This window comes from Ambystoma mexicanum, chromosome 9 (assembly GCF_040938575.1).
Source record: "Ambystoma mexicanum isolate Mex_15411 chromosome 9, UKY_AmexF1_1, whole genome shotgun sequence".
Lineage (NCBI taxonomy): Eukaryota > Metazoa > Chordata > Amphibia > Caudata > Ambystomatidae > Ambystoma > Ambystoma mexicanum.
In genome coordinates, this window is record NC_090931.1 from 588,653,246 (window position 1) to 588,679,881 (window position 26,636).

General features: G+C 48.9%; 1 protein-coding gene across 2 annotated transcripts in view; it reads right to left on the reverse strand.

Moving 5' to 3' along the window:
- LOC138488323 (transient receptor potential cation channel subfamily V member 1-like) overlaps positions 1–26,636 on the reverse strand; it is a 152,237-nt gene that overhangs the window by 38,230 nt on the left and 87,371 nt on the right. For both annotated transcript variants that reach the window (XM_069615210.1, XM_069615211.1), the window contains exons 3-5: positions 26,169–26,311; positions 24,559–24,711; positions 12,814–12,954 (exon numbers count right to left, since the gene is read on the reverse strand). In XM_069615210.1, the coding sequence (XP_069471311.1) occupies positions 12,814–12,954; positions 24,559–24,711; positions 26,169–26,311 (437 nt within the window). The remainder of the gene's footprint in view (positions 1–12,813; positions 12,955–24,558; positions 24,712–26,168; positions 26,312–26,636) is intronic.

Sequence of the window (26,636 nt, forward strand, 5' to 3'; positions counted from 1 at the left end):
CGCCTCTGAGCCCATGGAGGGTAAAGCTCAGCTTAAGTCAGGGGAGGGGCTTTCAAGAGCCTCAGTTGGAGACAGAGGTCGTCTATACGCCTCTGCCAGCGAGAGATTTCAATGTATCCTCTTCCGTCATGATCCGGCAAGTCAGCCTCTTTAGCGGCAGACTGGAGCAGTCCATGCTGTGCTGCAGGGGTGTCCCTAGAGTCAACATGAAGCAGGTCCATCACTTAGTGCCTGTGGAAGCCTCTGAGCTGAGTCACGCCATGAGTAAGGGCATCATGTATCAGAGGTTCCTATGCTCAAAGTCAGTAGAAACAAGCACACAAGACATAGTTCAGGCCATCACCCTTCCCAGAGGCTACAGAAGCTGATGTTTTCATTCTGTGCTGGATAAGAAACAACACCCTTCAGTGCAGGCCTTCTCTGGCCAAGGCTTTCGAGGCTGCCATGCACTGAGTCTCAGGGCTCCGGGCAGCAGAACAGGGCAGGTCATGACAATCCCCCAGAAGTTCTGGAAGCTCTTGTACTCATCCTGCGCCATAGACAGTGGCAACACCGTTAGTGGGTAAGAACTGACACCGCAGAGTTGGCGGTGAGACGGCGGCACACTTCACACTGTGCCGCCAAACAGATAAGTGGGTACCGAGCAGAGGCGGTTATGGGAATGCAGGACACAGTGATCTATGTGATCATTGCGCCGCGCCATAATGAGAGTCAGCAATTTAATAGTCGACATTATGGGCGGCGCAGTGATCACACAGATTGGTATTGAAGCAAACCCCATCCCATTATACACAGTTTGTCCCTGATTCCCTGTGATGTAGTGAAACAAAAGAGGTGATGGCTGAACGGTATAGAAAGAATCTTAACGTCTGGTATTGCTCTGGACAAGGTTCTTCCCCTGCCAACCCATTACAAAAGGGGAACGACCATATGCAAATCAGACTTGGTCCCACCCTTCTCCATGTGATGTAGTGTGCACTAGGTCCGGAACCGTCTGCTTGACAGAGAATAATTCACCTAGTTCCAGCAGGGACAGAGGCCCTGCGGGCCGGGATGTTGATTCACCCAAATGCCAGGGGTAGTGGAAGTGACATCACACCTGATGATATCAAAGGAAGTGATGTCACATGACCTTTGGCCTGGATGGCATCAGTTCCTCTTTAACCCTGGTGACATTACCGGTAGTGGCTTGTGGGCGTAAAAAAAGTGCATAAATGTACAATTTTCAAAATACGAAGAGGAACTAAAGCAGACAAGAATATTTTAGACAAGAACCACATTTTTGCAAGGGTTCTGCCTTCATATGCCATGGATAGGGTCATGATATCATAGGGTTAGATCCAATAGAATCAACATAGGCAGAGGCACTGCCATAGATATTGCACTTCAGCATTGTATGGCCAGTTACTTCCATATTATGCCAGTTATAGCTGCATATCACTTATTGTCATATACAATAAGTAGAGCCCCCTACATTGCCAGTTGCTGTAATATTACAGTATCCAAAAATCTAAGAGATGCAAGTCACCAACCGTGCATGGAGCATTAATGCTTTAATTCATGATAATGATTTGTTATTTATAGCACTTTCGCCAAAGCACTATATATAGCACTTTTTTTAAATACAATTATCATTGCAACCAAAGTTGGTACTCATGTATCAAGGTTGAGTATCTTTGCCGAGATTTGAACCTGCAAACTGTAGATCACACATAATTTGCAGAAGTGAGCGCTCAACCAGCTGAGCTATCTTACCACTTTGCTATTGAAAATGAAATGCCACTATAAGAAAACATGTCAAAACTGGGAGCACAACGTAAGACAGACACGTAATAACACTTATCATGTTTGCTGTAGCCTTGATGATGCACAGTAAAAAATGCCATACCACTTTAAGACATACCTAGATGGATTGCACCAAAATGCTAATCTCACCCCGTAATAAGACTTATCATGCTTACTTTGTCATAGATGCCCAGAAAAATATACCATGCCACAGTAAAGAAAGGCTAGACTGGCTGCACCCAAACGCATGTCTAGCCAGGTAATTAATTACACTTATCGTGATTGCATTATCGAAGATTCCCAGTGAAAAATGTCAAGCCAAAGTAAGAAATTGCTAGACTATGCACCAAAATGCAAATCTAGCCACGTAATAACAGTTATGATGCTTCATTATATATGCCCAGAAAATGTGCCATGACACAGTAAGAAAAGTCTATACTGGCTGCACCCAAATGCTGGCACCCTAGCAACATGTGCATTGGTTGAGAAAAAAAAGCGACGCAAATCCACTTCTATTGTTTGCAATTTATTCAAATATTGCACAGTCTGTGCTGATGATTTCAAACAAATGTTTGTCCCATGCTGTAATTTTTTCTTCTACTTAAGACAGTACAAAAGCATCACTTCCCTGAGCCATCACTTACTCATTTAGGCTATTAACACATCCTCACAGTCCAGGAAATGAGCAGCGTGTGGTTGACCACAGAGTCTGTTTCCTGTCCAGTTTGAATACACTAGTCTAAAGGTCCAGAGAGGGCTGGTCAATGTGCACATTATACATAGTGCATTGACTACTGTGCAGGTGCATATGGTTTGCATTTCCAAGGCTGCAGGACTGACTCCAACTCTGGTGTATTACCCAATGCCTTTGTGACAACTGTTGAGAAAAGAAAACAGAGCAACCCCCTCTGGAATGCATCCTCTGTTCAGGAGTGGTGCAGGGGACACATCCTATTCTATCCCGCCACTTATGAAAGTGGGCGGTCGCAAGTGCCTGCTATCCTCTCCGACCCCAACTTACTTGCCCGGATCTGCAGAGCTCCCACTGTTTTACAGAAGGAGCTCATGCATGCATAAGAACTGCTGCCCCTCCCTAAAGGCTATGGAAGTTTTATGTAGAGCACATACCTCATGGTTCATGGTGGGACACAGCCCTGCCCCTAGCTGCAAATGGCACTAAATTGTTAGTGACACCTCTCAGCTAGTCCTGATATCATGCAACATACAAAGCCAGAACTTACCGAAGGCATTATATAATTCCTGAGACCACTTGCCAGCTGCTCCTGCAGTGGTACTATCAAGGCATAGGCGTCATTTGGGGTCGCTCCTGCAACCCCTGAGGTCTCCCTTGCTACCCCTAAAAAATATATATATATATATTATTTTTTAATTTGAAGCTCCTGGGCTGTTTGTTGATTGGGTGCCTGGCTTTCTTGTTGTTCAGACCTCTTAAAAAACAGGGAGGTTGCACAAGCGTAACACTGAGCAGGGACCCTTAATAAGAAAGAACAGGATTCTTTATATATAAAGCGGAACGTATGCAGGTGTGTATGTTTGTCCGGCTATACAAATCCACATTGTTGAACCCACATCTACCAAATTTTGCATGGATTCCTCAGTTGTCTGGGGCAAGATCGTGGTCTATGTTTGGATGCAAAAATCTTGTATGCAAAAAGAAAATTTGGATGTGTGTGTGTGTATGTTAGTCCGGTTATACAAATCCACACAGTTGAACCCACTGCTACCAAATTTTGCATGGATTCCTCCTTTGTCTGAGGCAAGATCGTAGTCTATGTTTGGATGCAAATAATTCATTCCATAGACATCCTCATTTAATGATGCTCACCCCAATTCACTACAGTAGGTGCTAGAAGGAGGCAACATTTGGAAAAGTGTCTGAAGCAAAATGTACGATGTGTTTGTTATTCCTTTGAAATGTATTACTATTGTATACAGTTCGGAAGTGTTTATTAAAGCATCTTTAAAGGGAATTTTAAAAAAAAATGTGTTTTTTATCACGCCACTCCAAATATGGGAAATGGCAAGGTTACAGCTTACTTAAGTTCATTGACGAGAAGAGAGCACAATCAATCTTTCTTGGACATTTTCGCAAATGTGCTGAAGCCTTTGCGTGACTGAAACATGCCGCACAAAAAACGAACATCACTTGGAAAAGCTCCATTTGATGCAAAGCGAAAATCAATATCAAGAGCTTCTGAAATAAAGCAACAAACAGCAGCACGACTTGCCGACGAGAGGACAAGAGCAACCTTCTCCAGGGCAAATGAGAAGCCAGAGCAGACTGAAGCAAGACTTGCTGACATGAGAACAAGAGCAACATCCTCAAGGGCACATAGGACACCAGAGCAAACTGAAGCAAGACGAGCGGAGAAGACGACAAGAGCAACATCATACAAGGCACATGAGACACCACTCGATCAGGACACGGGCAATGCCGGGTTCCCCAGCCAGTAACACATCATTTGTCTTTCTGGAATTCTATATAATAATTGCTAAACTCATTAAAGTTTATTTCAGGCACACTTCAGGGGGTGAGTCACTGATTTAGTCTGTTCTTAAACACCTCAAATTCACAATGCAGACAAAACGTACAAAAAGCATGTAGAGTAGAACAAGCATCATTTTTGGACTACATGTATTTTGCTTTTCGCAGGTTACAGTTATAGCATGTTTTTCTTCTGCCGTTGTCTCTGTTACGATCATCATAAGACATTCCATCTCGGTGTCCTCGGTCACTTGACAAAATCTTTGCGCATAAAAGCTTGTGTACAGTGTAGAAATATTTGACCATAGTGCATAAAGTGGCCCTTGATTTCATTGTGCCACAATTAATACTTTCTTGTAATGTGTCTATCTTTCCTATCTCCCTGGCATGCTGTTCAGGATGTTTGTTTGCATGTATGAGGGAACGAGTGCCCAGAGTATGGGATGCCGTGTGAGTGTGCTGCTTTCTCTGCGCTACTCCAAATTCTTTAATACACAGTTAAGACCCTCCCATTGGTATGTATTTTACCAACCTCTGAAGCCTGTAAAGTAGATCCACGCAGGCTTGACATGTGGCCAACTTTGCACCAGACCTGCTGTCAAATCTCAGTTACCAGTTTAATGGTGTCCACTACAGAGTGTCATTTGCTTTCTGACTTAGAGAACATTCAGACATGTAATTGCTCATTTTACTATAGCCCGTAAGATAGCTATAGTAGTTAAGATGGCTCTGTGGGTTCAGTGCTCGCTGCAGCGATGTGTGTGTGATCTGCAGGTTGCAGATTGAGATCCCAACAAGGCCAACTCAGCCTTTCACCCTTCTTAGGTTGATATATGAGTACCAATGCAGGTTGGGTGATATTGTATGTATATGTTTTGTCTATATAAACCGCGTAATTGCAATTTAATAACACATCATTAGCATTTGGCTTTGGACGTCTGCTTGCATTCACAGTAATTTGGTAATGTAGACCTATGAACACTGATATAAATGAGACATATGGTGATCCATTCGTGTATGAAATGTAGATCACATTACAGTGATAGCATAAGCACAATTTGCACAGTGTACTTAGGAATAATGCTATGGGATGGCACTTCCTGTTTTGTCAAGGGGTGAAAGGTTGCGTTCCATCGCTTCCCATGATGTCACTTTGGGTTGGGGTCAAATAACATCACTTCCTGGGATTTCATCAGAGGTCAAGGGTTGTGTGATGTCACTTGCGCTACTCGTGCCATTCTGGTGAAATGACATCCCTGTATCCAGGGCCTTTCAAAGAGACTCTGAAAGCCGCTCTACTCAGGTTCCGCTGCAGGAAGCAGCTATGCAATAGTAGTTTACAGGCCCTGACCACCCCACAGGCTTTGGGAGCTGCTATGTCCATGATTTGCTGCAGGGAGCACCCGCATCTTCTCATCACTGCAAACTTAAAAATCCCGAACACAAAAATGCCGATTGCGAGCAGCAAATTCCCCCGAAAATGATATATGGCGGAGGGGGTGGAGGTCGGGGGGTTTAGGGTAATATGGCAGAGTCTGCAGTGGTCTGAAATTGAGGGGAACTGTGCGGGGAAGAAAATGTACTTTTTCGGAATTTAATGTTCACGGTGATTACATAGATCTGGGAGCACCTATACCATGGCAGTGGCTGGGTCCCTCCCCCAGAGGCTGTGTGAGCTGATAGGCTCATGCTCTGCTGCAGGGAGGACCTGCACCATGGCAGTGGCTGGGACCCGCCCCCAGAGGCTGTGTGAGCTGCTAGGCCCATGCTCTGCTGCAGGGAGGACCTGCACCATGGCAGTGGCCGGGGACTGTCCCCAGAGGCTTTGTGAGCTGCAAGGCTCATGCTCTGCTGCAGGGAGGATCTGCACCATGGCAGTGGCTGGGACCCGCCCCCAGAGACTGTGTGAGCTGCTAGGCGCATGCTCTGCTGCAGGGAGGACCTGCACCATGGCAGTGGCCGGGGACCGTCCCCAGAGGCTTTGTGAGCTGCGAGGCTCACGCTCTGCTGCAGGGAGGACCTATACCATGGCAGTGGCTGGGACCCGTCACCAGAGGCTTAGTGAGCTGCGAGGCTCATGCTCTGCTGCAGGGAGGACCTGCACCATGGCAGTGGCCTGGAACCGTCCCCAGAGGCTTAGTGAGCTGCGAGGCTCATGCTCTGCTGCAGGGAGGACCTGCACCATGGCAGTGGCCTGGAACCGTCCCCAGAGGCTTAGTGAGCTGCGAGGCTCATGCTCTGCTGCAGGGAGGACCTGCACCATGGCAGTGGCCTGGAACCGTCCCCAGAGGCTTAGTGAGCTGCGAGGCTCATGCTCTGCTGCAGGGAGGACCTGCACCATGGCAGTGGCTGGGAACCGTCCCCAGAGGCTTAGTGAGCTGCTAGGCTCATACTCTGCTGCAGGGAGGACCTATAACATGGCAGTGGCCGGGAACCGTCCCCAGAGGCTTTGTGAGCTGCGAGGCTCATGCATTGCTGCAGGGAGGACCTGCACCATGGCAGTGGCTGGGACCCGTACTCAGAGGCTTTGTGAGCTGTTAGGCTCATGCTCTGCTGCAGGGAGGACCTGCACCATGGCAGTGGCCGGGGACCGCCCCCAGAGGCTTTGTGATGTGCTTGGCTCATGCTCTGCTGCAGGGAGGACCTATACCATGGCAGTGACCGGGAACCGTCCCCAGATGCTGTGTGTGCTGCAAGGCTCATGCATTGCCACAGGGAACACTTATACCAGTGTAGTGGCCGGGGCCCACTCCAGAGGCTTTGTGACCTTCTATGATCATGATTTTCTGCAGGGAGCACCTACGCCATGGTAGTGGCAGGTACCCATACCCCGCGGATTTGTGAGCTGCCAGGCTTATGCCTTGCTGCAAGGAGCACCTATACCAGGGTAGTGGATGGGACCCGTACCCAGAGGCTTTGGGTGCTGCTAAGTTCATTCATTAATGCATTGCTACAAGGAACATCTATACCATGCTAGTGGCCGGGACCCAAACCCAAAGGCTTTGGCATCTTCTAGGCCCATGCTTTGGTGCAGGGAGCACCTAAACCATGGTAGTGGCTGGGACCCATACCCAGAGGCTGTGTAAGCTGTGAGGCTCATGCATTGCTGCAGGGAGGACCTGCACCATGGCAGTGGCTGGGAACCATCCCCAGAGGCTTAGTGAGCTGCTAGGCTCATGCTCTGCTGCAGGGAGGTCCTATACCATGGCAGTGGCTGGGACCCGCCCCCAGAGGCTGTGTGAGCTGATAGGCTCATGCTCTGCTGCAGGGAGGACCTATACCATGGCAGTGGCTGGGACCCGCCCCCAGAGGCTGTGTGAGCTGTGAGGCTCATACATTGCCACAGGGAACACTTATACCAGTGTAGTGGCCGGAGGCCACTCCAGAGGCTTTGTGAGCTTCTATGATCATGATTTTCTGCAGGGAGCACCTATGCCATGGTAGTGTCAGGTACCCATATCCCGCAGATGTGTGCGCTGCTAGGCTTATGCCTTGCTGCAAGGAGCACCCATACCATGCTAGTGGCCGGGACCCAAACCCAAAGGATTTGGCATCTTCTAGGCCCTTGCTTTGCTGCAGGGAGCACCTAAACCATGGTAGTGGCTGGGACCCATACCCAGGGGCATTGTGAGCTGCGAGGCTCATGCTTTGCTGCAGGCAGCACCTGTATCATGGTAAATGCTAGGGCCGATCCCAGAGGCTTTGTGAGCTGCTATGCTTATGCATTGCTGCAGGGAGCACCTAAACTATGGTAGTGTCCAGGAACCGTCCCCAGAGCTTTGTGAGGTGCTAGACTGGTGCATTGCTCCAGGCACCACCTAAACCATGGTAGTGGCTGGGACCCATAACCAGAGGCTTTGTGAGCTGCAAGGCTCATGCTCTGCTGCAGGGAGGACCTGCACCATGGCAGTGGCTGGGACCCGCCCCCAGAGGCTTAGTGAGCTGCGAGGCTCATGCTCTGCTGCAGGGATGACCTGCAACATGACAGTGGCTGGGACCCTCCCCCAGAGGCTATGTGAACCTGCACCATGGCAGTGGCCGGGACCCGCCCCCAGAGGCTATGTGAGCTGCGAGGCTCATGCTCTGCTGCAGGGGGGACCTGCACCATGGCAGTGGCTTGGACCCTCTCCCAGAGGCTTTGTGAGCTGTGAGGCTCAGGCTTTGCTGCACAGAGCACCTGCAGCATGGCAGTGGAACCCTCCCCCTACGGCATTCGGTCGACTTGTAAAAGGAACTCTGCTGACGCTCTGCTGCAGGTGCAGGTCGGGTCCCTCTGAGGGTTGCTGTTTCAGCTTTCCTGTCACCCCTCTGCTGCAGGGGGCTCCTGTATGTTGCCATAGGCCTCATACCTCCTTGATACACACCATGAAAGGTCATGAACTACCTTCATCCTCCTGATTACGAGCAAGTCTCACACTGTGGCACTCACCTTGCAATCATCATTATTTCTCTGAGAATGTCATATTTTTTTATGACAAAACAAAAGAGTTGATGGCTGGAAGGTTTAGAATAAATCTTGACCTCTGGCATTGCTCTGGGCAACCCTCCAGACCATCGTTCTTCGCCTGCCAAGCCATTACAAAAGGGGGAAAACCCATATGCAAATCAGGCTTGGTCCCACCCCCAAAGGGGTAGTCCAGCCCGAACTGCGAGGTCACATCCCTTTTGCACGAGACCACAAGCATCCCCAGACATGTTTCAGCCTTGTTGGGCGTCATCAGTGAGGAGTAGCTTGGGTCTCTAGGCCCAGCAGGCAAGGGACCCACGTCTGGGCATACCCTTCCCACTCGGGGTGACAATAGCAAAACAAAAGAGTTGATGGCTGGAAGGTTTAGAATAAATCTTGACCTCTGGCATTGCTCTGGGCAACCCTCCAGACCATCGTTCTTCGCCTGCCAAGCCATTACAAAAGGGGGAAAACCCATATGCAAATCAGGCTTGGTCCCACCCCCAAAGGGGTAGTCCAGCCCGAACTGCGAGGTCACATCCCTTTTGCACGAGACCACAAGCATCCCCAGACATGTTTCAGCCTTGGGGTGGGGCCAAGCCTGATTTGCATATGGTCTTTTCCCTTCTGTAATGGCTTGGCAGGCGAAGAACGGTGGTCTGGAGGGTTGCCCAGAGCAACGCCAGTGGTTAAGATTCATTCTAAACCTTCCAGCCATCACCTCTTTGTTTTTGCTGTGTCACCCCGAGTGGGACGGGTATGCCCAGACGTGGGTCCCGTGCCTGCTGGGCCTAGAGACCCAAGCTACTCCTCACTGATGAGCCCCAACAAGGGCGAAACATGTTTGGGGATGCTTGTGGTCTCGTGCAGAGGGAATGTGACCTAGCAGTTTGGGCTGGACTGCCCCTTTTGGGGTGGGGCCAAGCCTGATTTGCATATGGTCTTTTCCCTTCTGTAATGGCTTGGCAGGCGAAGAACGGTGGTCTGGAGGGTTGCCCAGAGCAACGCCAGTGGTTAAGATTCATTCTAAACCTTCCAGCCATCACCTCTTTGTTTTTGCTGTGTCACCCCGAGTGGGACGGGTATGCCCAGACGTGGGTCCCGTGCCTGCTGGGCCTAGAGACCCAAGCTACTCCTCACTGATGAGCCCCAACAAGGGCGAAACATGTTTGGGGATGCTTGTGGTCTCGTGCAGAGGGAATGTGACCTAGCAGTTCGGGCTGGACTGCCCCTTTTGGGGTGGGGCCAAGCCTGATTTGCATATGGTCTTTTCCCTTCTGTAATGGCTTGGCAGGCGAAGAACGGTGGTCTGGAGGGTTGCCCAGAGCAACGCCAGTGGTTAAGATTCATTCTAAACCTTCCAGCCATCACCTCTTTGTTTTTGATATTTTTTATGAACCACTGGCCTTTTTGATTGCCTTGTTGTTTTATGTCACACCTAATTGCAAACCATGTTGCCCCAAAGCTCTAAGGCAGGGTTGTCCAACTCCAGGCATTGAGGGCCGGATCCATGTTGGGTTTTCAGGATACCCCTCATTACTATTCATGAGATAAATTTACATACAATGATTCTAAATGTGTGTGCATTTTTCCTCATGAATATTAACGAGAGATATCCTAAAAACCGGTCAGAATGCCGGTCCTCAAGGCCCAGAGTTGGACAACCCTGCTCTAAGGCATAGGGAAGGGGGAAGGGAGGTCAGAGAAAAGGGGCTGTGCACTTTACACACATAACACAGATATTCCTGACGTAGAGTTTAATTATTTGGGATGCATGGTCTTTTTCACCAGTGGGGAACGGAAGAGTTAATTCTGGGTTGACTGGGCCACCTGGGAAGGATGTGGATGTTTCGAACATAGCGGGGAACAGTATTGCTGCTACTTTGGCAGGGTTCTTGGGGGTCAAGCAGTCCCACTGCAGGGGCAGTGGGAGGCTCTCCTGAAGAGCTGGGCCTTGACATTTCTCTTGAAACTCTCAAAGTTGTTGTTTGTTGGGAAGTCTTTGGGAATAGTTTCCAGAGTGTGGGTGCTGCTGTGGCATGAGGTTGGCCTCCCATCTGCTGTTCTTAGTATTTAGATGGGATGAGCTTGTTTCCTCTGACATAGCTCAGGTTTCTCCAAGGTCGGTACACTTTCATGCAGGGTTAGAGTTATTTCGCGCCTACGGAGAAAACGTTTTGGTTGAGAGGGTATGCCACACCAACTGACCCCAGAACATATATTTCTTTACAGAGCAGCAACAAAGACCAGACTTCTCCACTGCTGCGGTTACCAGATGATTCCATGTCATCGGGGACACCAATCCACAGTCCTGGGCTTTCAATTCTCCATACATTGTATTCTGGGAGATGTCGTTTTTTGGTGAGTTCAATTGAATACAATGGACTAAATTAAAACTAGGGTGCCCTGGGTGACATGGAGCCATCTGGTTACCTTACTTCTGGGGTTGGGGTGGAGTTCTGTGCAGAGGATAGGGAGTCTGACAGTCCGATGCAGAAAGGCACAGGGGTGCAGTCCGGTCTCTCTTTTCAATGCCTTCTGCACTACATTGATCCCCTAACTCCAAAAGAGAAAGTGCCTTTCTCTCAAACATAATGATTTTTCTCCCACAGTTACTACGGATTCATAAATAGGTTAAGCCATGCTATTGCCTAACCACCTATTTTCTTTAGAGAGGCACTCAGAATACCTCATTGACCCCTAACCCCCTGAATCTGAACTCTAGGTCCCCAACCTCAATAGTGTCTTCCTTTCCTTCATAGCTAACTGTAGTCCATTGCTCGGCAACCTTTGGCTCGCCAGAGGTTTTGGGCTACAACTCCGATCAGCCCTAGCCAGTATAGTGAATGGTGAGGAACTATGGGAGTTGTAGTACAAAACATCTGGAGAGCTGATGATTGCAGCCCCCTGGGCTAGTTCCCCATTTTAGGTGTGGCAATGGTTTTAGCCTGACATGAGTCAACGCACATGCAGCCAGGCCCGGCTGAAGATCTGCGGGGGACCGTTTCAACCTTATGGTTGGGGTCCCCAACTTGCTTAGAGCAGAAAGCAATCTGAGACACCTGTGGGGGGGCATATATGATGGAGGTAAAGATAAGGTTAATAGCTGAACATTATCACGAGACAGCAAACCAGCAGAAAGCTGACGCACTAAATGCCAGCTGAATAGCAATGAATCCTTCGTTTTAAGCAAGTGGCTGATGAGGAGGAACCAGTGTTAAAAAGGCAATGAGGTGATAACACTTCTGTTTACCCCAATAGAAGTGATGGCCGGACGAGTCCAGCCAACACAGCTTGTAAGGCAAGCGCTGCAAAGTTCACACTGTACGCCCCAGAACATAAGTGATATATAAAGGAATATATTACAGTGTTATTAGACTACTGACTGCAAATATGGGCGCAGTTGGTGGGGGTCCCCCTGAGGCTCGTGACCACTTTCATTTGAAAAGGTTAAAAGTCCCTGATGCCGTCCCTGCATGCAGCTGCCACCCAGAGAACCCATGCTTGGCCTTTGGCATACTGAGGGCCGAAATACAGACTGCACAGTGGCATACTGGCCACTAGGTGAATCAGAAAATATCTTGAAAGGGTGGTGCTTCTGAAAGGCTAGAACGCCCGGCAAGGGGTCAGTCGCTTGCTAGGCAAATGCTGGCATGTGATTGACTCTGCCACATCTATACCAGCCCATATGAGAAAGGCTGGTTCCATTATGAAACACAGCCTGCAAAGCGTACATTTCAGGCAACATTTTATATCTCTCACAGAAGGGAGTAAAGTCGATTTTGCCGTGCTTCACTCATCTCTTTTCCATTCTGGTTTGAGAGTGACGAAAATTGCATGCAACCGGCCAGCAGCATGCAGGTCTAAGCATTGGTGGCCCCATTCATGCAATTACCACTTGTTATAAATGAACTCCATAGACCGCAACCCCAGAAGTAGGATTACCAGACCCACCATGCCCAAATACCCCACTAAGCTCAACCACACCCTTCAAATTAAACTCTTCTTTTATCTAAGAAATCTAATGTTCTGGGGTTCACATGTGGGCCGGGTTAAAAGTAAAAAATTAGCGTACCAAAATAGAAGCCGACGCCTCTCTTCCTCTTCCTGAAGAACTCCCCCTCTGCTTTGGCGTGGACGTCGGCTTTCTGGCGCATCAGGAGCTCCACCAGCGGCATGTTCCTCTTCTCGATGGCCAGGTGCAGGGCGGTTTGACCTAAGGAGACAGAAGGGACAAGTCTGAGGGTCAGGGACTCTCTCCATCCACCAAGCGAGGACACGACCGGCCGCGTGAGAGCGCGACAACGCGACAGCTTGAAGCACAGCGAAGAAGAGGCCGCCCTGATGTCTTTCTAGCGCTACTCCATTATCCCTTGAAATGCTGAGGGAATGGCGTTGTTCTTGGTATCCAGTCATATTATCGTTGAATGAAACACTGATGTAAGTAACAGAGATCAAAATATTTTGATTTCAATACATTTCGTTTTTGAAAAAGATGAGGGGTTTCATGGGTTCGGGATAGCAGAAGAGCAGTGGGAGGGGGGAGTTTCGGGGGTGTCCCTGTCATTCCTGACCCTGTCATGATTTTTTTTAATTTAAGTGCAGCTTTTTAACCACGACCGTCACACTTGCATGTCCATCCTCGAAGTATTCCACAGAGACAAACTTTATAAGAGCTAGTCTCGGTGAAATGAGCACCAATCATCCACATGGTTGCTGGGAGCCTGTCATACATTAGTGTCTGGAGCGCGCCCCTGATGTTTGCAAGGGGGTGGACAGTGCATCTTTGCACTACTGACCAGTCCCTCCTGAAATGCTCAGGTCACCTTAGAGGGTATAGCGACCGGAGCATTTCTGAAAGTAGCGCAAATGAAACAAGTGCATTCTCTGCACTCCTTTCATTTGCGCTACTTATTGAGAGCCTGACCTAGAGTTTCTACAAGAACTGTCATTAAAACACGCCCAATCTAGTTCAACCTTTTTTCCACCACTGGGCAATTACCTAGCGGGGATCCCCTGGGATGGACGTGGTGACTCTCCGAATGTGTTGGACTACATCTCAATCAGTCCAGGCCAGCAGAGTCAATGGCAAGGAATCATGGGAGTTGCAGTCTGAAACATCTGGAGGCCCACAAGTCGCAGAGGCCTGGGATAGAAAAACGCAAATAACTGCATCCTCTGCCTATGGCGATCGAAGGCGAGAAATTTTACTTCCCGCCTCCCAACATGTGTAATCAGGGCACTCGCTTATCTACCAAGAAACTGGAATCGGAGGGCACGTGTGCCGGTCCTATTAGTCCAATGTATATGTAAAGCCTTTGTTGGCTGTGTACATATGAATCAAACAATAAATAAATAAATTAGTCCAATGTAGGCATTGACGGAGGCTCCGAGCACCACCGCTGAAGGGAACCTGTTCCATAGCCTAAGAGTCTGTCCTGGAAACCATTCCTTTCCTAGGGCATTGATCAAACTACTAGTTGCAGCCCAGTCACATACTAGCATTCCTACAGCGGCTGAGAACTGTCTTTGAAATATAGTGAATGTAAGTAGAATTGATGCCCAAAGATAGATATGTATTGTTTTCTCGATCGGGGAGGTGTATTCATACACATTTGCCATCTACCACTAACTGTGCCAATAGGTTTTGCTCCATTACAGTTGGACCTAAAGAATGGCTGCTCGGGACCTCTTGCTATCGATATTCAGCCCGGCCGACAACCCTTGGCATCAGACCAGAGCCAGTCAATAAAGCTTGCTTGATTCCTGCTTTCACTGTCTCAGCAGGAAATGGGATGCCGGCAGCAATGGCTCCTAATGGAATACACTGCAAGCCGCAGTGCTGGAATGCAGAAACTGCACAGAGCACCGGGCTTCACCGGGGTACACTTGAACCCGTGGGAGGGCCGGCTGGTGCAGCTTGAGGTGTGGCCCTGAGTCGAGGCAGGCTGGCTAATACAGTCTACGGCAAGGCCCAGTGCCACGGGATACCTGCTTCTGAACAGAGCCGGCTTTAGGCATGGGCCAACTGGGCGGTCGCCCAGGGTGCCACATTAACCCCTCCATTAGCCCGGCTGCCACGCCACCTCGAGGGGGTCTTTCAAAGGCTCCCCGGAGCTGGTATAGTGAGTGAAGGTGCCCTATTGAAGAGAAAAGTGCCTCGCTCAGGTGCTGGCGCCGGGGCGCTCCAGCACGGGAGTGGGGCGCTTTTATCACAATAGGGCGCTGCTCTTAAACCAGCATGGGGGCAGCCCTGAAAGGCTGCGCAATGCTGGGTTGGCATCAGTGCTCTATTGAAGCGATTAACTCCCCGCTCAAGCACAGGAGAGGGCAGTTAATCACTTAATGAAATGGGGTGCCGCTGCTGGTTTGGCCGCAGGGGGTCTGTTTAGCAGAGCAATTGCAAGTATCCTATCATATCTCAGATGACGAGGTATCACATCTCCGTGGTAGAGGCAAGTTTTGGTAACAGAGTGTGTAAAGGGCTCCATTTGGCCTGGGTTAATATAATTTAAGTACTCTGCAATTGGTGAGAGGGCCGCACTGGGATCTAAATACGGAACGAGTGGGAGCGAGAGTCCTCCATAGGTTACCTCGGCTACACCCCTGCAGAACCCCCCATTCTCAGCCGCTGTCGTTGCTGTTGTAGGAATACTACTATGTAACTGGGTTTCAACTAGTAGTTGGATCGAGGTGATATCTCTGCTGCAGATTTTCCTGCGACGGAAATGTTTGCGTGGAAAATGCACGAATTCAAAATGTTCATACATTTCCCATGCGAACATGCAGGGTTGTCCCCCGCAACCCCTGCTCACTATACTGTGTAGTATAGGTGAGCAGGATGTTGCGGGGGACTCCCCGCAGCCCCTGTTTTTTATTTTGTTTTTGGTTGGTTGTTTGTTTTTTTTGTTCTGTTGGGATAGTCGCTGGGGTGTCCACTGTAGTGAGCGGGATGTTGCGGGGGACACCCCTGAGCCTCCCGCAGCCGTTTTTAAAAACATTTTCTTACACCGACCCCATCAAACCACCTAAACACATACCACGAAAAGTTAGAACTTTTGGTAGTTAGAACTTTTCGTGGTGTGTGTTTTAGGTCTTTTGGTGCGGTCTGTAATTTTTATTCGGACATTTCATCCTATTCCTAGTAGTTTGATCACTGCCATAGGAAAGGAGTGGTTTACAGGACTGACTCTTGGGCTATGGAACAGGCTCCCTTCAGCGGTGCTGCTTGGAGACTCCGTCAATTCCTATATTGGACTAATAGGACCGGCACAGGTGTCCTTGGATACCGGTTTCTTGGAGAAAATATAACTAAGGGCAGATAAGCGAGTACCCTGATTACACATGTTGGGAGGCGCAAAGTCATATTTGTCGTCTTCGATCATGTTTGGCTGAGGATGCACTGGCTACGGCTGGTTGAGATGTAGTCATACACATCTGGATAGCAAAGAAAGGCAGGCAGTTCATTGTACAGGAGGACCGCATTACATATTTATAATGGCGATCAACATGCAGGCGCTCCCAAGCGTACCCCATACCAAGGACAATGACCCGCCTTAATGACCATGACTGCTCCTCAGGCGGGAATCATCACGGGTCCCGCCGCAGTCGCACTGTATACAGAACCTAATGTACATGTTATGCATATCTGGGTTCTCATTGTCTCTCTCCCATCTTAGTTGCCCTACCCAATCCTATTCAGTATAACCAACAGTACCACTGTATATTATTGAATCTAAAACTGTGACTAATAATCTGACCCCCCCTCTAAGCAAATAGAATCTAGAGGCTGACTGAATATCCTCCTGAGGACAAACAATCTTAGAAGTGTACCCAATAAACTAAAACAATCACTATCTACAACTGTAACTAGAAAAGCACCAAGTAAACCTAATACCATCTTCGAGCAGTTGAACCTTGAAGCGTACCTAAAAGCGTGTCATCACCGATCTTAGAACTACAATCAGGAAACCCTCCTAAACCATCCTTTAAGCTTACACCAATCATGAATGCACCCACTCCACCAGAATCAGTCAGAAACATCTCCCATGGACCACCCCCTTCCTCCGATCAGTCTTCCTTCCCATCCCGCCCCCCCGAAACCCCCGCACCCTCTCCCTCTCTCCCTGCCTTTCCCCTCTCCAAAAACCAAGCCAGGGGAGCACGATGGCGAACCACCCACCCTAAACCCACTCTTCCCCTGAACCCCACTCCCGACCCACCAGCACTCCCCATACCCGCTCCCATCACTACCATACCTAGCACACCCCACCCTGCAATCACCCACCTCCCGCCCTCCCCTCACACCCCTGCCATCACCAACCTCCCGCCCTCCCCTCATACCCCTGCCACCCTCCCCCCCCGACCACACCGTTTCCCCTCCCTAAAAACTGCACGGCTAGCCCTAGCAAGAACCGAAGCTGCCTCCTGCTCACCCTCCGACCCCCCTACTCTCTCCCACACACCAGTCGCAACAAAGAAACTAAAGAGGAAACGTTCTTGGTCCCCCTCAACCTCCCAGCACTCCTCGCCTCCCCTGGCTCGACCCATCACCTCTATCCCGCAATCCCCTCCTTCCCCTGTCGCTTCTCCCTACCTGAAACCCCTCTCCCTCGATTTCTCATCAACTCCAACTGAAACTCCTAACCGCCAACATCCCTCTTTCAAACCCCCCAATCAAAACCCGACCATCCTATCACACACTGCCTCCCAACCCCTCCCGAACCCTGCCAATCTCACTGCTCGCCCACTATTCCCATCTATCACCACCCACCCTACCTCTTTCCGTCCACACCCCCCACCACCGCCCCGTCCCGCTCCAGCACCGAGACCATCCTTAGCTGCCGATGTGAACTGCATCCTATTTAACGCCCGATCGGTAGCAAAAAACAGACATTCCATCTTTGACCTCCTCTCCTCTGCCACACCAGACCTAGTTTTCATCACCGAAACCTGGTTCTCTGATGACTTCGGCCCAATCGCTAATGAAGCTTTTCCTCCGGACTACTCCCTCATCCCACTGAACCGCACGTCCAGGGGAGGAGGGATAGCATTCGTCTTCAAATCCCTCTTCCGCGCCTCAATCATCGACAACCAACCCTCCATTCCATCCTGCGAATCGCTCCTTGTTAAACTATCCCTCTCCCTTTCACTCTCGTACAGCTTCCTAATAATCTACAGGCCCCCTGGCTATGATAGACACTTCGCAAACAACCTTTGCGACTCCATCTCCACCCTCCAACTAAACCATCCCAACCTCACCCTTCTTGGAGACTTCAACATATGGCTCGACATCCCCACCAACCCCATGACATACTCCCTGATTGACGGTTTAGATGCAATTAATCTCCAACCCCACATAAACGGCCCGACTCATTATAAAGGACACACTCTTGATGCCATCTTCAGCTCCAACACCCTGATTCATCTAAGGCCGCCCACACCTATCATCTGGTCCGACCACTTCATTCTCTCGTTCGCCATCCACTCACCTGAACCCCTTCCCATACTCGTATCTGAACCTCCGAACATTCGCAAAAACTGGAAGAAACTAATAGTCACCCCTGACCTAGCCGAGGCACTCCTCCAGTCCCCACAACCTACCTGCCATCTCAACAATCAACTAACCCCTGAGGCCTTTGATTCATGGCTCAACTCATCCCTGATGCGCCTGACCCCCTCGTGCAAACCATCAACCCGACTTGGCCTTTTCCCCAGATGGTTTACTCCTGAGCTAAAAAACACTAAACGACATTACAAATACCTAGAACGCAAATGGCATAAAGAGAAAACCCAAGACAGCAGGACCACCTTGGCACAACACCTGTACCAGTACAAAGCCGAAATCCGGAAAGCAAAAAAAGCCCACTACAACTCACGAATCCTAAACTGCAAAAACCCATGTAAAGAACTTCACAAAATTATCTCAGAATCCACCAAACCGGCATGTAACACAACCATCCCGACCGCGTCACAATCACTATGTGACTCACTCTCCCTCCATTTCTACTCCACGGCCATTGAAAGGACAAAATCTCTGACCACCAAACAGGCTCTCTTACAACCACCAGGCAATCCTCAGCCCGTACCAGCCAGCCCCCCTACTACGACCACTACGCAACCAACTTTCGAATCCTTCAGTCCAATATCACCAGAACAATTTCTCAAACTCTTATCCGACCGCAAGCCATCTGGATCACCACTAGACCTTTGCCCAGCCACAACCCTTAAAGAAATCTTTGCCTCCACCTGCGCAGGAGAACACGCAAGATCTATCATAAACGCCTCCCTTTCCTCCGGTATCTTTCCAGATGCATTCAAATTAGTGTACGTCAAACCTCTGATTAAAAAACCCTCACTCGACCCTCTCGAACCAAAAAACTACCGCCCGATCTCTAACACCAGGTACCTTGCCAAACTCATTGACCGAACAGCCTACTCCCAACTAAACGCCTTTGTTGAAGCCAACAATCTCCTAGACCCCACCCAATCAGGATTCAGATCTTGCCATGGAACTGAAACCACCCTAACCTCGATCTGGGATGACCTAAAAATGACTGCTGACTCTGCAGGATGCGCCGCACTAATCCTTCTCGACCTATCAGCCGCCTTTGACACGATCAATCACTCAATACTCCTTGACCGCCTCCACTCCCTAGGAATCTGTGGAACCGCCCTTAAATGGATAGCCTCATTCCTCAAAGACAGGCACCAAATAACGACACTCTCCAACTTTACATCACAAGCCCGACCAGTTAACACAGGAGTCCCACAAGGAGCATGTCTATCCGCCCTCCTGTTCAATCTCTACCTGATCACCCTCCCACCAATAATTCGTGCTCACAACATCCTGTGTTACAATTACGCAGATGACACTCAACTAATTCTAAAGTTCCTGAATGCGAAACCCAACTCCCAACCTGACCTGACCTCTTGCCTCCTCAACATCGAGCGCTGGATGACCCAAAGCCACCTCCTGTTAAACCCCTCCAAAACAGAAATCATGGTCTGCGGCAACTCAGATCTTCTTCCGCACCCACTACCCTGGCCACCCGCCATGGGCATCTCACCGACCCCCTCTAACACAGTAAAAAAATCTTGGGTGCACCCTGGACTCCGACCTAACACTCTCGTGCCAAGTCAACAATGTCTCTAAGTCCTGCCACTACCACCTCAAAAACCTTAGGCGCATCTTTCCATATCTCTCATTCCCTAACAGAGTCTCCGCGGTCCAATCAATCGTCATATCCCGACTGGACTATGGTAACCCCTTGTACCTCGGAATTCATGCCTACCAACTGAATAAACTACAAAGAACACAAAACGCAGCAGCCAAAGTGCTTCTCGCGCTCGGTCCAAGGGACCACGTATCCCCAGCCCTTAAGACACTGCACTGGCTTCCAGTAGCCCGTAGGGTAGCTTTCAAAACCCTATGCCTCACCCACCGAGCTCTACATAAAACTGGACCCTATTATCTTCAAAAAAAGCTAATACCCTATCACCCTACCCGCACCCTTAGATCAAGCTCAGCCGGCCTCCTAGTAATTCCTAAAACAAACTCAGTCAGGTTAGGCGGAGCATCATTCTCAGCCCTGGCCCCAACCCTGTGGAACTCGCTCCCACCCCACATCCGCCGAACTCAGGACTTAACGGCCTTCCGCAAACTACTGAAAACCTGGCTCTTTCCCTAAAACCAACCAGCCCTAAACCACCATCATCCCCAAAAAAAAAGAAAAATAAATAAATAAATAAAACAAATATATTAAATAAATAAAGTAACCGAACCAGATTGTAACCTACATTGACAAACAGAACTAAAACGAATAAACTAGATCTAAACAGGGAAATGATTAAATAGAAAAAGAATCACTGAATAATGGAAAGAAGAGAGCGTGGAGAGCGGATGAACAAGGAGAGCGGATGAGCATAGAGGGCACGACCGGATGAGTAGAAAGAACGAATGAGTATGGATGAGTATAGATGAGTATGGATGAATGTGAGGATAAATGCTGTTGGCAAATGAGCCTGGAGAATATGCAGAGCGCAAGATCATACAGAACGAAAGAGCGCTGAGAACAGAGGCACATATAGAGCGGAGAAATGTGGGGAACAACCGAATGGGGGGAGAGACTGAGTGTGGGGAGCGTATGAATGTATTGAACATATGAGTGTGGGGAGTGTATTAGTGTGAGTAGCGGATGAGTCTGGAAAGCGGATGGGTCTGGAGAGCGTATGGGTCTGGAGAGCGGATGGCTGAGTGTGGGGAATGGCTGAGTGTGGGGAATGGCTGAGTGTGGGGAATGGCTGAGTGTGGGGAATGGCTGAGTGTGGGGAATGGCTGAGTGTGGGGAACGGCTGAGTGTGGGGAATGGCCGAGTGTGGTGAATGGCCGAGTGTGGTGAATGGCCGAGTGTGGGGAATGGCTGAGTGTGGGGAATGGCTGAGTGTGAGAAATGGCTGAGTGTGAGAAATGGCTGAGTTGTAGGGAATGGCTGAGTATGGAAAATGGCTGAGCGTGGGGAATGGCCGGGTGTGGGGAATGGCCGAGTGTGGGGAATGGCTGAGTGTGGGGAATGGCTGAGTGTGGGGAATGGCTGAGTGTGGGGAATGGCTGAGTGTGGGGAATGGCTGAGTGGGGTGAATGGCTGAGTGGGGTGAATGGCTGAGTGGGGTGAATGGCTGAGTGGGGTGAATGGCTGAGTGGGGTGAATGGCTGAGTATGTAGGAATGGCTGAGTATGTGGGAATGGCTGAGTATGTGGGAATGGCTGAATGGGGGGAATGGCTGAATGTAGGAATTGGCTGAGTGTAGGGAATAGCTGAGTGTGAGGAACGTACATAATATGCATTGATATGCGGGAACATTCGAATGAACATATATCATACCACACCTCACGCCTACTCTCCTCTTTACACCATCACTCAAATAGAACACAGGGATACTATGACACCATTCGGTATAACTGTTCTCATATCAACATCTCCCGCTCACTCCCCATCACTCTAAGTAACCACCGCTGGTTTAACACCCCCAGCCAGGCGTTTCTCCTCAGGCCTAACGCAGCCACTCTCGAGCTGGATTAATTCTGCCAGAGCGTACACATTCTCCTGACCTCTCAACCACCACACCTACCGCTAAGAAGCAGCTACCACAATAACCCCGCACCAGCTGCACACATACTCTGTGCGCACACGCATCTTTTGTCTCTCTTCACCCTCTCTACTGACTCGAACCTCGGTTCCCAAGGGCGTTCAACCTACCAGCGCCTTCAGACCATACCAATGGTATATAAGGCGCTATATAAATGCAAAATACAATACAATACAATACTTACTCTTCCCCAGCAGGTGGATGTTCATTAGGAGTTTGCCGGTGTCGGAGAAAATGGCGGAAAAATGTCAGTAACTGATTTATTGTCACTTTATTGTCAGTTTCCTGCATTACCAAATTCTGACCTCACAGCTAAAGTGGGGGATTTACCTCAATCATATAGCTGGCGGCAAATTGTCCACCCTTAACCCACTCGTAGTCCTGGGGTAAACTCATGGGAATGAGTGGCAGTAAATGAGTTTGATTTACCACCAAACTCCTGGGGAGGCCGAAGGCCCACTAGCCTATCATTTTCCCCCCATGGTAATTATCAGGGATGGGGCAAGACTTTCTGCCACCCTAGTTAAAGTCTCCGACCCCATACAGGGACGCCCTATACTGCTTGTAGGGAAACCTATTGTGTTGGTTCCAACCCTGATTTTTTCCCTTGGTTTCCAGAACCAACCTGCCAGTTCTGCATTTGTTGGATGCATCCAAGCGTACGGTGGGATGCTGTGTCCCTGCACACTTTCCCGTTCCCATTGTCACGCTTGACACTACCTGCAGTGCACATGTCTGAGAGGTGGGGTTTACCCAGAATGCAGCATTCTGTTGAGTTGGTCATTGGGGATACTGAAGTCAAAAAGGTAGGTTTTCTTTCCGTAAAAATATGCATAGCCACTCCTATGGCACGTTCCTTGTTTTTTGGGGAAACTCCTTACAAACGACTGCAAGCAGGTATAATTTCATCTGCAATATTTCTTAATTTTTATTTAATGTTATTGTTTAAAGCACGGACCTAGCTCGAGAGCAGCAGTGTGCTGTACGGGGTGTGGGTAGCCAGCATTTGGCCTGCCATCTCTTTTCTTCTGAAGGTCCCAGGGAATGTTTCCCACGTTGTTCAGCTTATCAGATGATATAAATACTTGATGGTTACATGTTTTTATAACAAATAATTGTATAACGAATGCACATAAAACAAACATTTTATAACGACATATCATAACTATTTTTTTTTCTTTTTTAGGGGGTTCCTCCAAGCCCCCGTTTCCCACCCCTAAAAGCCCACCCAACTGTTTTTCCCCCAAGATTTAACCCTTTATCCAACCCCCACCATGGATGTCATTTAGGGGTCGCCAGTGGTCGCAACTGTGACCCCTGAGGTCTCCCTTGCTACCCCTAAAAAAACTAAAAAAGAAAAACTTTGTTTTTCTTGTTTTTTTAAATTGAGGATCCTGGGCTCTGGCCATCACCATGTGGAGCTTTGGGCCAGCAGCATGTGGCTCTTTGTTTCTGGAGTGGATGGTATTTCTGTTAGCTCGGTGGGTTGAGTGCTCGCTGCTGCTGCAATGTGCGTGTGATCTGCAGGTTGCAGGTTCGGCTCCCGGCAAGGTCAACTCAGCCTTTCATCCTGCTGAGGTTGATAAATGAGTACCAATACAGGTTGGGTGCTATTGTATGTATATTTGTTCTATATGAAGCGCTTGAGCATAAGTGCTGTATAATAACCCATCATTATCGTTTGGCCTGGGACATCTGCTTGCATTCACACTAATTTGGGAAATGGGCCTACATGCACTGTTATTAATGATATATATGGTGATCCATTCTTGCATGAAATGTATATCACTTTACAGTGATATCGTAACCATATTTTTCGTAGTGTACTTAGAAACAGTGCTATGTGATTGCACGTTCTGTTTTGTCAAGGGGTGACATGTTGTGTTCCATCTCTTCACGTGATACACTTTGGGGTGGGGTAAAATTACATCACTTCCTGTGATGTTATCAGGGGTCAAGGGTCGTGTGATGTCACTTCCGCTACCCCTAGCATTTTGGTGAAATGACGTTCCTGACCCGAACATACATTTTCTTTATGTTTTTCGTTATAACATTTTCGTTATATGTGCATTCTACATAAAATGATCGATATAAAGACTGTATACCATACTTGAGTCAGCCAGCCTCAGAATTCAGAATAGCGCATGCCATGTATCACTGTGAAGATGCCCCATAGGGCGATTTCTTTCAATGACTGGCAAAACCACTTTTTAGACGCAAACATCTCTTTTAGGTTTTCATTGGAACTATTGAAATGGGCAGCAGGGCGGTCGTTCGTGAAAATGTGCACACCTGTCTATAGTGCATTGATTCTGCGTTGCATCCCTTGATGCAGAACTGCGCTGCGCTTCCATATTCTTAAGGAATGTTTTCTTTCTATTTCAGTCGTCACAGAAGGCACTTTTTCTGCTACTTTGTATTCTCGCAACAGCACTGAAATTGCTTGGTTGTCTCAAACGCTGCACTCTCCAACCAGGCCTGCCATGTGCTTTGTTTTTAGCCATGACCACAGCAAACCACTATTTTCCCCGCCTACCCATACCTGAACCCGGAATAATGAAACAATGGCATTACAGGCCTCCTGCTCATCCCAAGCCCTTAGCTTCAGACCCCCGGCACAGCCTCCTCCGCCCCATGTCCATGCGACCCATTCAGCCTCTGCTGCGCTTACCTTTGAAGTTGCGGTGGGTGTACGGGGTGTTGACCAGCTCTTCAAGGTTGTCGGTCTTCTCGGCCACCTCCAGCAGGAGCGGGATTGTGTCGTTCTTTCCATCCTTCAAATTGAGCATGGCCTTCAGCAGACATGTCTTCCCGGTGAGTGGATCTGAGAGGGGAGGAACGGGGCAGAGCTGACTTTGGTGTTACCACACTACGCCGTAGATGCGGTGCAATCTTTCCAATGATTTCCCCAGCTCTTCCCATTGCCACCATGCAGAGATGATGTGGGAGTATCTAAAAGCACTTTGGAGCACCTATCTGTGCCGCATTGTGTTGGTTCCCATGTGTTGCATTGTGCCAACACTAATGAAGCATTAGAGTAAGCACTAGAGGGCTCTATTGTGTGGTAGGTGACCGCCACCCAAGTAAGTGGTCCCAAGCAGAAGATGAAGGCCTCTAACGAGAGCAAAGGTCACCTACTACACAACTGAACCCAGTGGTAAGGGCTCTAAAAACATTAGCACTTGCAATCACACTTGTGAATCCGTGTGTTTCTGAGCTTGTCAAAGTCTCATTGCCCAGGGGCCAGGGTGCACGCGTCACAAAGCGAAGATTGGAAAGCATCCTTTACAGGCAATTACAGCTTTCTTTCCAAGCTTGTTGATTGGCTGGGGAGCTAGAAGATGTGAGAGGAACACATGATAGGCATAGAATGCAGAGCTTCTACTGTGGTTAGAGCCTGATTCCACACTTTATGATTGGCTAAAGAGAAGAAAACAGTCTCTAACATGTCAATTGAATAAATGTAATTGCAACCATATTCACCCCCTTAATAAACGTATTCCTCTCTCCTGTCATTCTACGCTCCCTCCCGCTCCCTCAGATCTGCCAATCTCTTCCTACTCACTGTTGCCCTGTCCCCATGTGCCTCTTTGCGTTTCCGTTCCTTTCAGCTCCTCGCCCACCTACACTGGAACTCTCTACCTCTCTCTATCCACTCCATCCCCACCTACTCCTCCTCCCGCGCCTCCTTGAAATCTCTTCTTCTCCATTCCCTGTCCTGACTTCCCTCATTACCTCCCTTCATTCTCTCTCACTTCCCTCTTTTTTCCCTCCTACCTACCTCCCCTACCCTCTGCATCGCCTCTTATGCCTCCTCGCTCCCCCTTGAAACTTCATCTTTATTCCCGTCCTGACTACACTCATCTCTCCCCTGCGCCCCACATCCCTTTACCCGTTTTATTGACCTAGGTAAATTGTTCTACATACTGCTTCATTGGTTTGTCTCATGTTTTTAATTATGCTTCTATTTTATTCATCTATGTATTCTTGTTGTTATAATGTAAAGCGCTTTGGCGTAAAGCGCTATATAAACTTAATAAATACAAATATTCATTAATTGTTGACAATGTCTCAACACGCCACCTCTCGCTCCTGTCCCAAATGGCATTGAGTGGTTCTGGTGACAAGGTATTGAACCACGTGGTTGAATGTTAAGTGGCTTGTAAAAGTCACCAGAGCCCTGAGGTGCCATTATTGGATCATAATGACACATAGTCACCCATAATGTACTTTTCTTGAGACCATAAGCCACTTTCCCATCAAAGGAAACCCCTCACCTACCTCTATATTCCGCATTTGTGAGCAGTTTTAAGGTCTTGCGCAAGTACTCCAGCAGCCCGTCCAGGTCCTCGGCGTCGCCTTTCACCACGGCCTCATAGAGCCTTTCCCTGGTGTAGACACTGTTTGGTTTCGCTGCAGGTTTCCTTTCAGAAAGTGATAAATCCATGAATTATCATGATTCTTATGATTACAGTGGCTTGCTCCCCACAAGGAGGCAGGCAAGAAAGACAGGAAATCACACAAGCCAAAAGGTTCTCCCGCACTCCCCCTTCCCGACCAATGATAGCATGGCCATGCGTGCGAAACCTGGGGTCCCATTGAAGCAATTGTATAGTCCTTTTCCCTGCGCCAGCTAGCACTGGGGCTCCGCATCCATATGGTGTGGCAGCGACCCCTGGTGGGCCATCACAAACAGGCCCATGCTTGATTCTCTGCAGCGGTCCTGCAGTGTTCCCCTTGGCCACAGGT